Raw genomic sequence first — 12,985 nt, 5'->3', positions numbered from 1 at the left:
ATGAAGCTAGCATTTTCAAAGCATCAGCCCATCCTTCTTCCTTAGAGTGAGGAAAAAAGAAAGCAGTGTGTGTAAAATCTGAGACCTCCAGGCACTGGTGGCTCATGCCTGTAACCCTAGCTACTCAGGAAGCTGAGAAATGAGCGTCAAAGTTCAAAGCCAGCCTCAGCAGGACAATCCATGAGATTCTTATCTCCAGTTAACCAGCAAAAATCTACAAGTGGAGCTGTGGCTCAAGAGTGCTACCTTTGAGCAGACAAGCTCAGGGATGCACATAGATCACGAGTTGCAATCCCAGCTTCAGCTCACAAACACAAACGATAACAGAACAGTGCCTTGGCTGGTCTGTGGCGTGGACCGAGCCAAACCACAGATGAGAACAGTTAGATTCCGGAGGGATAGTGTTGGCCCTGGAAGTGGTTCTGGAGCTTGCCTCAGAGATGGCCGGGACTTTGGTTAGGCAAGCCAACGCTGAGATTTAGAGGAGATCATTGTGTATGTGAATGTACAGGTGTTTGGCTGAAGGAGAAGGTTTAGGGTCTTGAGTCTGGTAACTTGCATAGCTGTTTTCTAGCCTGTGATGCTCACACAGATCTGTGTTCTCCTTGTAGGTGAGAGGCCATTCAAATGCAGCGAGTGTGGAAAGGCATTTAACCAGAAGGGGGCCCTGCAGACCCACATGGTCAAGCACACAGGGGAAAAGCCCCATGCCTGTGCTTTTTGTCCTGCTGCCTTCTCTCAGAAAGGGAACCTCCAGTCCCACGTGCAGAGAGTCCATTCAGAGGTAAGCTTAGCTCTGAGCTCCTGAGAAGTGCTTCAGTTGATGGAAAACCTAAGAAACTGTGCTCTGATTTTTAAAGAAAATCCAGTTACGCACAGTGACCTGTTTTAGGGGGAAAATAATATATATATGGATATGGATATATATATATATATATATATATATATATAAATGTATATACACTTAAATAATCCCCCCATTTGGCTTATTATATGTGGAAAAAATACAAAATACTATGTTTTCTTGGTTTGAATATGTATTTGAAAATACAATGCTGTGATCTGTTACTGTGAATAACGTATTTCTTTTAGCAGATGAAATGCAGATATTGTCAAGCATAAGATGTAGAAAGATAAAGCAAAAATATCTGAGAAAAACAAACTTTTTTTTTGTCAGCTATGGGGTTTGAAATCTGGGCCTGGGTGTTGTCCCTCAGCTCTTCAGCTAAAGGCGAGTGCTCTACCACTAGAGTCACAACACCACTTCTGGTTTTTGAGTGGTTAATTAGAGATAAGAGACTCATGGGGACTTTTCTGCCCAGGTTGGCTTTGAGCCATGATCCTCAGATCTCAGCCTCCTGAGTAGCTAGGATTACAGGGGGGAGCCACTGGCACCTTATCATTTTTAAAAGCAAAGATGTACAATGTGTGTATTTTTAATTTTTCTTTGAATAATTGAAGTAAAACTGTTAAGTACTACTTAAATGATCTGTAAGGTATTAGGCTGGTGTGTCTTATGTGTAATCTCAGTAGTTAGGATGCTAAGATAGGAAAATCACTAGTTTGAGGCCTAAAAACAAAGGTAAAGCTGATTTTTTATTTTAGGATAGCAGGATAAAATATAAAATAAAATGGGTATCTAAAATAAAAAACCTTTATGTCACAAAGTTTCATAAAGAGATTCAGAATTTAATTCTCAACAAGTTATTGTAAAAAGTGATAAGCCTTTACTATCTAGATCCAGAGGTGGTGGGAAGGGCATGTTGACAGGGTGAGGTGCTGACTCCCTGCCCTTCAGTCTAGAGAGGGCACATGGTGGGCAGCACAAGCGCTCTGGTGGAGCTGCTTCTGAGTACTGCGGGCTGCATGGGGACAGCTGTGCACTTAGCAGGCTCTTAGGACTGGGGGCCCCAGGGTGGCCCTGGGAGGCACTCACCCAGGGTCCAGTGTCTGTGAGGCACCAAAGGCCTTCAATCTGGTTATTGAGATGTGGGAAATAGAAGGAAGCTTCAGTCAAGTTCAGAGAGCTCCATGAGTTTCTTTTTTTTTTTTTTTTTAAATTGTGAAAATACCATACAGAGGGGTTACAATTACATGAGCAAGGTAATAAGTACATTTCTTTTCTTTTGGGTCTGGTCATGGGGCCTGAACTCTGGGCCTGGGTGCTGTCCCTCAGCTCTTCAGCTCAAGGCTAGCGCTCTACCACTGGAGTCACAGTGCCACTTCCGGCTTTTTTCTTTTTGCTTATGTGGTGCTGAGGAATCGAACCCAGGGCCTCATGCATGCAAGGCAAGCACTCTTCCACTGAGCTACCTTCCCAGCCCTGCTTTTGAATTTTTTTTTAATTATTGAATTTTTTTGTATTAATATAAAGGTGATATACAGAGGAGTTACAGTTATCTAAATCAGGTAAAGAATACATTTCTGTTTGTGTTTTTTTTGGGTCCGGTCGTGGGGCCTGAACTCTGGGCCTGCACGCTGTCCCTCAGCTCTTCAGCTCAAGGCTAGCGCTCTACCACTTGAGCCACAGCGCCACTTCCGGCTTTTTTCTTTTTGCTTATGTGGTGCTGAGGAATCGAGCCCAGGGCCTCAGGCATGCAAGGCAAGCGCTCTACCGCTGAGCCACCTTCCCAGCCCCAATAAGTACATTTCTTATCAAGCATTGTTGCCTCCTCCTTTGTTTCCCTCATTTCCCGCCTCGTTTCCCCCACCCATGAGTTTCTAAACCAGCTTCTGTAATGATGACAATAAGAAAGACTAGGTTCAAGATGCTTTCTCTTCATAGATACTCTTAGTCACGTTATTGTTCTCTGTGCTCTCTTTCTGCCTTTACGGTAGTTTTAGACATTAGTCACTGATAAGGTACTAAAACTGGTGATAAAAAATTAGACTGTATCACCTTTCTTCATAACCTGTGTGTATACTCCAATTACTGAGAGTAGTATTTACATCTCTTTTGCCTTTCTTGTTTAACCTTGTATTTAGCCACTTGAAAAGCTGAGAATTGCCGGGCGCTGGTGGCTTGTGCCTGTAATCCTAGCTACTCAGGAGGCTGAGATCTGAGGATCATACTTCAAAGCCAGCCTGGGCAGGATAGTTTGTGAGACTCTTATCTCCAATTAACCACCAGAAAACTGGAAGTGGTTCAAATGGTGGAGCACTCAGCCTTGGGCTGAAGAGCTGAGGAACAGTGCCCAGGTCCAGGGTTCAAGTCCCATGATTGACAAAAAACAAACAAACTGAGAACTATAAAAAGTGTGCTTCTTCATTCCTGAGCCACTTCTCATTTCAGTTGATCTCATGCTAACATTAGTGATTAAGGAAATGGCTCATTGATTCTAGAGCTGTCTTAGAAGAAAGAAAACTAATGATGAAAGGAATGGTAAATTAGGATTTTCTAGAACTTAAAGGTTTTCAAATGATTAAGAATAAAAAGTATGTTTTTCTTTTTTATTCTTTAAGGTCAAGAACGGCCCTACCTATAACTGCACAGAGTGTAGTTGTGTGTTTAAAAGTTTGGGTAGCTTGAACACTCACATCAGCAAGATGCACATGGGTGGAGCCTCAAATTCCACAGGCTCTACAGAGACTGCCCACGTAATAACGGTGAGTTTACTAAATTGGTTAATCAGAGGATCCGCCCCCCCAAAAAGTCCAATTTTATATATGACCTCCAAAATCCAATATTGAGTGCAAGAAATGTACCATCAAGTTTTTTTTTGTTTTGTTTTGTTTTTGGGTCCGGTCGTGGGGCCTGAACTCTAGGCCTGGGTGCTGTCCCTCAGCTCTTCAGTCAAGGCTAGCGCTCTACCACTTGAGCCATAGTGCCACTTCCGGCTTTTTTCTTTTTGCTTATGTGGTGCTGAGGAATTGAACCCAGGGCCTCAGGCATGCAAGGCGAGCTCTCTACCACTGAACCACCTTCCCAGCCCCCATCAAGTTTTTTTATATGATGGTAAGGTGCTTCTATTTTTTTAACTAAGAAAGTCAGTCTTTGTAAACTTGAGGATAATAGATGATCCTGATTTATATACTATCATCTGAAACAATAAAAAAGCAACATATGATCAGTAATTTAAGGTATTATAATTTCTACAGTATACTGATTATAATTGAATTTCTTTATCTTTATATTATAATTTAAAAATTAATCTTCATAGATAAGACTTCTCCTTTCTTACATGACAGTGATATTTTTTTCTATGGCTTTTGATCTTTAGGATACTAAATTATATTCTCCAATACATACACTTAGAAATTGTATATCTCTGGCACAAACATGCATGCATATTTACACATAGCCATATTATACTTAGAAATACAAGTATATACATAGCACAACACACAGATACACTCTCCCTACCCCCACCATATATGTATCTGCACTTTTGTTCTTTTTTTCCCTAAGATTTCATTGCTCAGCTTAATCAGAACTCGTACAGTATCTTCCTAGTTGGTACTAAATGAGAAGATCTAAACAGAGTGTAGAATGGTAGAAGTAGAAGACTTTTTTCTTTTTGTGTGTGTGTGTGTGTGTGTGTGTGTGTGTGCCAGTCTTGGGGCTTGAACTCAGAGCCTGGGCTTTGCCCCTGTGCTTTTTTCTCAAGACTACCACTATACCTCATGGGCCACAGCCATTCTGGCTTTTTATCCTTTTTTTCTTTTGTAATTAGAGATAAGAGTCTCATGGACTTTCATGCCCAGGCTAACTTCGAACCAGATCCTCTGATCTCAGCCTTCTGAGTAACTGGGACTACACATGTGAGCTACTAATGCCCATAGTTTTTTATGTTGATAGAAGCATGTCCTTGTTTTTAAGTATCTGAAGGAGTAGGTATTTAAGTACAAGCCATTAGCATTTTTATAAATACTCATAAATCCTTAGTTTGTTATACAACTTCTTTCTATCAGTATGGAAGATAGACCCGGGTAATACTTAATTTTCATTTTTAGTGATTGTTGTTGCTCATAGTTGTGCAGTTTGTTATGGTACCTCAGTTTATGGAGGGGAGTGTTGTGAGACAAGAAGTTGAAGCACAATAGAGTATAATAATTAAAGCTGAAAATTTCTGCTTTAAACTTCTTTAAAGACATAAATCAGTATTTAAATCCACTAAATACTGCAGTTTTACTACCATTTTATGGTGAACTATTACCACAACTTCACTATTTCCTTTGGTAATATGCAGACAAAAAAGTAGATGTAGTGAATAGCTTGGAATAATCATTCAGATCATTTTAAAAGCTCATATAAAGAAACTCCCAGAAGGTGTAGTGTAGTGATTTAGAATCCTGTGATTCAGCCAACTGAGAATGTTACGAGTTCCCTCTGTTCTTTTTAAGGATCTTGAAGGAATCAATGTTCAGCCTACCTGACTCCTTGCCCTTCTCATTTTCTAACTTTGACTTTTTATTTCATTTTTGAGAGACTTCTTCAACTTTTATTACCTAATTTTTTTGTTTCATAGGAACATTTTTAATTTACAAAGCTCTCCTTAGTAATCTGATAGGCTGGAACCCAGGACCTCAGTACTCTAATATTGTTGCTGCATCCCATTCTCCATGTTCCTTTTTTTTTTTTTTTTTTTTGGTTGGTCGTGGGGCTTGAACTCTGGGCTTGGGTGCTGTCCCTGTTCTCTTCAGCTCAAGACAAGCGCTCTACTGCTTGAGCCACAGCCCCACTTCCGTTTCTCTAGTGTTTTTTTTTTTTTGTTTTTTTTTTTGGGTCCGGTCGTGGGGCCTGAACTCTGGGCCTGCACGCTGTCCCTCAGCTCTTCAGCTGAAGGCTAGTGCTCTACCACTTGAGCCACAGCATCACTTCCAGCTTTTTTCTTTTTGCTTATGTGGTGCTGAGGAATCGAACCCAGGGCCTCAGGCATGGTAGGCAAGCGCTCTACCACTGAGCCACCTTCCCAGCCCTTTTTTTTTTTTTTTTTAATTGATGAGTTTCACGGACTTTCCTGTCTGGGCTGGCTTTGAACCTTGATCCTCAGATCTCAGCCTCCTGAGTAGTTAGGATTACAGACGTGAGCCACGGGCACCCGGCTCCCATTGTTCCTTTTTTAAGACTTTTTTTTTTCTGATTGGGGCACTTGGCTCTGAAATCCACTTAACATTTTCTTGTTGGATATTTTCTGCTCCTTCCTTGCCCAGTCCTTCCTCTTAGCTTATACTGTCATCAGAAGAAAGTTCTGAGTCTGTTTGTAAGCTTTCTGTGTGGTCAGGGGTCACCTGGCCCATGAGCGGCCAGTGAACCTACTCTTTGGATTCAGAGAACACAGAAATCTTTAATCTGGGGAGCTAAGTGCCATAGGAGGTTGCTGTCATGTCCCAGAGTTTATTCTTAGGTTGATAGAAGCAGGTCCTCATTTTTTAGATAGTAAAATGAGTTCTTCATTGTTCTATGGAGGATATGAAGGAGGTTTTCCCTGTCTTTTTCCATTCCTCCCTCCCTCATTCCTTTGTGCTTCTTTTTTTTTGTCGATCATGGGGCCTGAACTCTGGGCTTGGGCACTGTCCTTAGCTCTTCAGCACAAGGTGAGCGCTCTACTGCTTGAGCCACATCACCACTTTCAGTTTTCGAGTGGTTAATTGGAAATAAGAGTCTCACAACTTTCCTGCCTGGGCTGGCTTTGAACTGTGATCCTCAGATCTCAGCCTCCTGAGTAGCTAGGATAACAGTCGTGAGCCACCGGCACCCGGGCCTTTGTGCTTCTTTAATGCATGTGCTGCATTTAGTATACCAGAGAGATGAAGACCTATATACTCAGTCTCTCCACACTGAAGTTAGTAAAAAGTTATAGAACAGGTTATTGGGTGTATTCATTTAAGAGCCAGTGTTGGGCCTAACACAAGTTATGCTTTATGCTAGGAGCAGGTACTGCTAATCTCAATGCTAGTAAGGGTTGCGTTAGCCGTTTCTTTTTCTGTATAAATTAAAATGTTCATTTTTAATGAAAATGTCACCGTGTTCCAGGCCACACTTTTTCAGACTCTGCCTCTGCAACAGACGGAAGCCCAGGTCTCCACCTCCAACCAGCAGAATTCTCAGGCAGTGACCGACGTCATCCAGCAGCTCCTTGAGCTGTCAGAGCCAGGGGCTGTGGATGCACAGCAGATCCCACAGGCTGGGCAGCAGCTGAGCATCACAGTGGGCATCAACCAGGACATCCTACAGGTGAAGCACGTTTACCTGTTGGCGTGAGGCTTTCACTCTTAGGCTCTGTCAGAAACCAGGCTTGTTACTGAAAGGTAGCTGTGCAAGGCTAGTCAGACAGGCATCCTAAATTAAAATGTATCAACATTGAAAAAGATTATAGTGAAATGGCCTGAGTAGTTCCTTGTAGTCAATGCAGAATTCTAAATACTGTATTTGCTAGTCCATACATCCAAAAAAGATAAAGCTTCCTCCCCCTTTTTTTTTTTTTCTGGTCCTGGGATTTGAACTCTGGACCTGGGCACTATCCCTGAGCTTCTTTTGCTCAAGACAAGTGCTCTCTACCACTTGAGCCACAGTGCCACTTCCGACTTTTTTGACTAGTTCATTGGAGATAAGAATCTCATGGACTTTCCAGCCCCAGCTGGCTTCAAACCACAATCCTCAAATTTCAGCCTTCTGAGTAGCTAGGATTATAGGTGTAAGCCACCGGTGCCTAGCTAGTTTCCTCTTTACTTGAAAAGACTCTTTAGAACTAGTATCTATCTGTTGAGTGACTTGACAGACATACTTCATTTCTCTTGAGTGTGTGGTACAAGTCATAGATGTATCTGATTCTGGTGTGTGTGTGTGTGTGTGTGTGTGTGTGTGTGTGTGTGTGTGTGTGTGTGTGTGTGTGTGTGTGTGTGTGTGTGTGTGTGTGTGTGTGTGTGTGTGTGTGTGTGTGTGTGTGTGTGTGTGTGTGCGTGTGTGTGTGTGTGTGGTGAGGGCACATTGCTGGCTCTGCTGTGGGTAGATGATCAGCCTAAGCACACCTGGGAGAGGAGGAGCCTGGGCAGAGAGTGCTTTCCTGACTGGTCACCCCAGGTCAGGACCATAGCCACAGTTCTTCACTTCCACACAAGGGCCTTCCTCCTCTTCCCTGTCTGTGCGTACACCAGCTTCTCCTGCCTCATGGTGAGGAGTTGTCCTGGTTGTGAGGATGTCACACCTTAGCCAGTGTCGTAAAGAGAAACCCAGAGTACTTATGCCCTGAGATAGAAATCTGCCGTTCAAAGACAGTTCAGGTTGTCAGAGGAAACCCAGAGTACTTATTCCCTGAGATAGGAACCCTGACATTCAAAGACAGTTCAGGTTGTCAGAGGAAAGTTTTTGAAAGTTAATGAATTTTAAATCCCTTCGCTTTAGAGATAGAACTACTTATCACATTGCATTTTGGGTGGGAGTGGAATGTCAGGTATCAAAAGGGAGGTCACAGCCTCCAAATTTGGATGCCTCCTTTGATAAAGAGTTGCTGGGAACGGTACCATCTATTTCTTGGAGTGGAGTCAGTTCTGTGGGTGAAGCTTTGTGGCATCTTGTGATAGATTGTGGCAGGCCGGTCTGGGCTGCTGCCTCTTCTAACCTTTTAGTTTTGTTCTGTCTCAGCAAGCCTTAGAAAACAGTGGGCTGTCTTCACTTCCAGTTGCAGCACCTCCCCACGACTGCAGCCACACCCCGCCGTCTGCAGCCCCACCTCCCAGCCCACCTGCCTCGGGTGTGTCTGTGGAGCCTGTGGACCCTACGGTGGCTGCGCAGGAAAAGGGGCAGGAGAGCTCCGAGAAGGCAGAAAAGAGAGAGAAGAAAGTCATGAAGAAGAAGTCACCGCTCCTACCTGGTAACTTAGTGTGCTTTGCCCTCGGATGTTTTGGACAGTGTATATGTGCGTTTGGGGAAGCACCAGCATCCCTGCTCTGGGTGAAAGTCATGTTTGCCGCATGCTCTGAGTGACCTGTTGTGGACTGGAGCCGGAATCAGGGGGTGGTCACAGTGCTTCTTGGATCCACTCTTTACTTCAGTAGGCTTCTTTCCTGGCTTCTAGCCAGTCCCTGGCTTGCACTTAGAAGGTCTGTGCAGGGTGTCTGCCTGATCTGGACACTTGCTCAAGCTTTAGAACCATCACCTCTTGAGTCTTGACTCACTGCCCATTGCTTCTGTGGCTCCACTGTCCAGCCCAGCATCCTCCTGGGCTCTTCTTCCTTCCCTGGGTGCTGCCACCTGACAGTGCCGAGGCCCACTCTGCTGAGCCTCCTCCCTGAGCCATTCCATGCCTACCCTCACTTCTCTGATTTAGTCCTCCATCGCTTGTCCCAACCTGGCTCCTGTCCTTCCTCTACCCTTGGGGTAGACTCTTACTTTACATACAGTGAAGCTGTATATCTGTCACATTTCCAAATAACCATGCTTTCTTCTGAGGCTTTCCTTCCTGAAAGGGTCATTCTCATCCTTCCTCCATCTCTGTGAAAACTCTGGCCATCTCATGCCAGAAGCTATGGAGTGTGCATGCCACACGTGTCTGTACTGGTGTGGTGGGATGCTTGCATTCTCCCACAGGGATTGTGCAGATACGATCTATGGCTCTTCCAGTCAGTGGGCCCTTTCTGTCCCAAAAGGCATCTGCTCCTTTCTGCCCCCTCAGCCTCTGAGTCACTCTTGTCCACAACCAAGACCAAAATGAGATGGAATCTTAGTGTCATTGTGGCTTGCATTTCCTTTGTGGCCAAGGATGCTGAGCATGTCTTCCTGTGATTACTGGCTATCTGTACCTCTTTTGGGAAGCATCTGTTCAACTCCTTTACTCATTTATTAATTGGGTTCTTGGATTGTTGGGGGTTTAGTGTTTTGAGCTCCTTGTATATTCTAGTTATTAGACCCTTGTCTGATGTATACCTGGCAAAGATCTCCTGTTTTGTAGGCTGTCTTTTGAGCTCAGTGATTACCCTTCACTGCAGAAGCTTTCTGCTTGATGAAGTCCTAGTGGGAGAGTTTTAATAAGTCCTGTTGGAATAAGATTTCACAAGTTCTTTTCCATAGTTAGTTTGGTAAGGGTTCAGGCTCCCGATCCTGAAGTGACTGTGGATGCCCAGTCATTAGGGCGTGGTTTAGGTCCTTGATGAACCTTCAGCAGGAGACTGCCCAGGTATCCTCTGGGCCTTATGAAAGTCGGGTTCTCAGTGCTCCTGCGATGCCAGGTGCATCCGTCCCCTATGTGCATGCATGGCCAGGACATAGGTTTGCCTCAAGGTGCCAGGAAGCGCACTGGGTAAGCACTTGTACTGGGTAGGTGTCCTTGTCCACCTCTCAGAGTTCTTCGGACTGAAAGGTATAATGTGTGCTGTGCCCTTGGATTGGAAATTCAGTTTCTCAGAGGCTGACAAACCATCACTCCTTGTACATTTGCTGTTCCTGATGTGCTGGGGCTTTGCTTGAGCACCGGTGACAATTTGAGGGCCTTGCTTCACAGAATCTACTTCTCCATACAGCTGATGGCCAGAGCAGGTGCTAAAGCAGAGGACTGCTCTCTGCTGTCATGGTGACCTGTGTCTTCAGCTGGCCTGGTCTGGCTGACGAGAGGATTGGGCTCCTGGGGTTTCTTCCTGCATAGTGTTTGGGCATGTGTCTGAGCAGGAGGGGCAGTGGAGTTCTTCCTCTAGGCCTGCAGTCCTGCGATGAAGGGGTACTGAGGGCTGGTAAGAATGTCTGAAGCAAGCCATACAGAGAAGTCTGGCAAGGGCTGCACTGTGAAACTTGCTGCTGAGGGCGCTACAGGCCCCTCAGGAATATCTTAACAGCCTGGTTCAGAAAGTCTGGAGCCTTCCTGCTCCTGCGTGAGCAGCAGAATCTGAAACTCCTCCATTACTGGAGTGGACAGATTCTTCATTAGTGCTTTCTTCGGCTGATGATAGTCAGCAGTCCAGCTGTCACTGCCATCCAGCAAGGAGCGAAAGCTCTTAATACGTCTGTGTTCTGTTCAGCATATCTTCAAGAAAAGGATTCATGTGTTTCCTGATAGCCGACAAAGCTACAGAAGGGAAAGTAGTTCTGATGTGACCCTGTGATTTAAGAAAGCTGTTGCTGGCCATGGAGTGTATCACAGTGAGCAGTGGAAGCACTGTGGAGAAGTCGTCCAGTGTCTGGTAACTGCTGTAGGAGCTGACCCCTGCGACCATCAAAGTCCTAGGCCTTGTGTCCTGCCAGCCACTGACCACTGAACTGAAAGTGAGTAGCGTCACCTCCTCCGGGGCTGCCGTGGAGTGTGAGTCTCAACAGTGGCATGTGTAGAACTGCACATCAGCTAGCAGTAGAGGGGAAGTTCCATTAATCCGGTGCGGCAAAATGTGAGCTGCTTTCTGTAGTTCTCAAGTGCGGCTTCGTCCTCGGTCCTCGGTTCATTTTCAGATGGATTCTTCATCATGCGTCAGTGTTTTCATAACAGTCAGGGTATTTGCTGCTGTATCTGCTTGTTGCTGGTCTGAGTGCAGACTACCTTTAAGCATCAAGATCATCACAGCAAATCCACTGATGCTAGGGGCAGTGCCATCATCTCGGAGCAGTGGTCACTGTAGAGTCATCAGACTTTGGTTCAGTGGTCCACGGCTTAGCATACCCTATCCTTAGCTAATGGTGTACAGCTAATGATCAGTATCTATCCCTTGGTGCTTCTCAGCCTGCAGTGTCTGAGAAAGACTGCATCTTGCCAGTGCTGGACAGGCTAGCATACTGCAGCACTTGATGTGAAGGCCACATTGGCTTCACATGGCCAGTTGTGTCTGTTCCTTTATGTACAGTGTCAGAATATAATCCCATGAGCCTTCTGTGGAACATCTGCCGACAGGTGTCCCAGCAGTACATTTACACACTGTCATTGGCTGTGAGGGACGAGGCTGTGTTGAGACATAGCCCCAACTACTTCCTGCACTGGCATGTCACTTCAGAATTGGTGTACTGCTAGTAATTTGCCAAAGTGGGTACCATTGTCAAGTTTGTGGTGCAGTGTCCTGGTGTTACCTTTCATCACAGATTCCTGTGAGCCTCCTCCATCCAGTGTACGCACCACATCCTGCTTGTCAACTTCAGATCAAAGGCCATGAGGTGGGGATCTGTAATTGAGAGTAAAATAAAACTAAAATCTTGGGTTATTGCTGAGGAATTATGTAACATGAAGCAGAAGATATGGACTTCTTTACAAAAAGATTTGCATTTGAGGAGTCAACATATGAATTGGTAGCCAGGATTCATATAACTGCCCAGTTCCTTGTTAGCTCATAATATTTGTATTCACCTTGGTATTATTGTTCCCGAAAGTAGAAAACCTTTATGTGGCTTGACTTTGCTGTGTGGGTTGGAACTCCTGTATACACCTCAAGGCTTCAGGAAGAATCCCATGGCCTCCAGTGGCCAGGGTCCTTCGTCTGAACCAGCAATTGAGCTTTGCTCAAAAGGAATTTCCACATCTGATAGTTACTGTGTTCTGTCGGCTTGCCTGGATTGGCACGGGCCTAGGAGGTTGATGCAACATGCTCTTGGGTGTCCGAGGCATTTCCATCCTACCGTGCATATGGTCAAAGGCTGGGGCTTAGATGGAATAAAAGAAATGGAAAAAGCCCCCATTCGTACAGGCATTCTCCATCTCTGTTTCTCTTTCCTGGCTATTGGGATTCGAGCTGTTCCACCGTGCCTTACCCACTGTAATGGACTGAAACCTCTGTAGCCGAGCAAGATGGATCTTTGCTCCTCTCACATCATTTCTTTTACAGTAGCAAGAGAATTCATTTATCCATCCCAGGCCCTGCACTTGAGTTTTCTGAGCACCACAATCCACCCTTGGAGCCCTTAGCATTCATAGGGATCTTTCCTGTTACTCCACTGAGGGGTGGCCACACAGGCCCATCCTCGCTGCCTTATCTCCCTCAGCCTCCCTCGGACTTGGCTGTGGCTGGAACGAAGGAAGTACACAGGGCTTTCCCCTTGGCAGCAACCTGAGGCTCATGGGCAGGCCTTGCCTGCTGT

At 45.1% G+C, this 12,985-nt stretch overlaps 1 protein-coding gene across 9 annotated transcripts in view; it reads left to right on the top strand.

Annotated features, from left to right (window-relative positions):
• The window catches only part of Znf236 (zinc finger protein 236), an 86,778-nt gene that overhangs the window by 17,328 nt on the left and 56,465 nt on the right, over positions 1-12,985 (top strand). For all 9 annotated transcript variants that reach the window (XM_070028929.1, XM_070028934.1, XM_070028928.1 and 6 more), the window contains 4 exons: positions 612-784; positions 3,463-3,606; positions 6,977-7,177; positions 8,585-8,813. In XM_070028929.1, the coding sequence (XP_069885030.1) occupies positions 612-784; positions 3,463-3,606; positions 6,977-7,177; positions 8,585-8,813 (747 nt within the window). The remainder of the gene's footprint in view (positions 1-611; positions 785-3,462; positions 3,607-6,976; positions 7,178-8,584; positions 8,814-12,985) is intronic.

This window comes from Dipodomys merriami, unplaced genomic scaffold (genome assembly GCF_024711535.1).
Source record: "Dipodomys merriami isolate MVZ:Mamm:240054 unplaced genomic scaffold, mDipMer1.0.p SCAF_2, whole genome shotgun sequence".
Taxonomy (NCBI): Eukaryota; Metazoa; Chordata; class Mammalia; order Rodentia; family Heteromyidae; genus Dipodomys; species Dipodomys merriami.
This window is presented reverse-complemented; position numbering and strand designations above follow the sequence as displayed.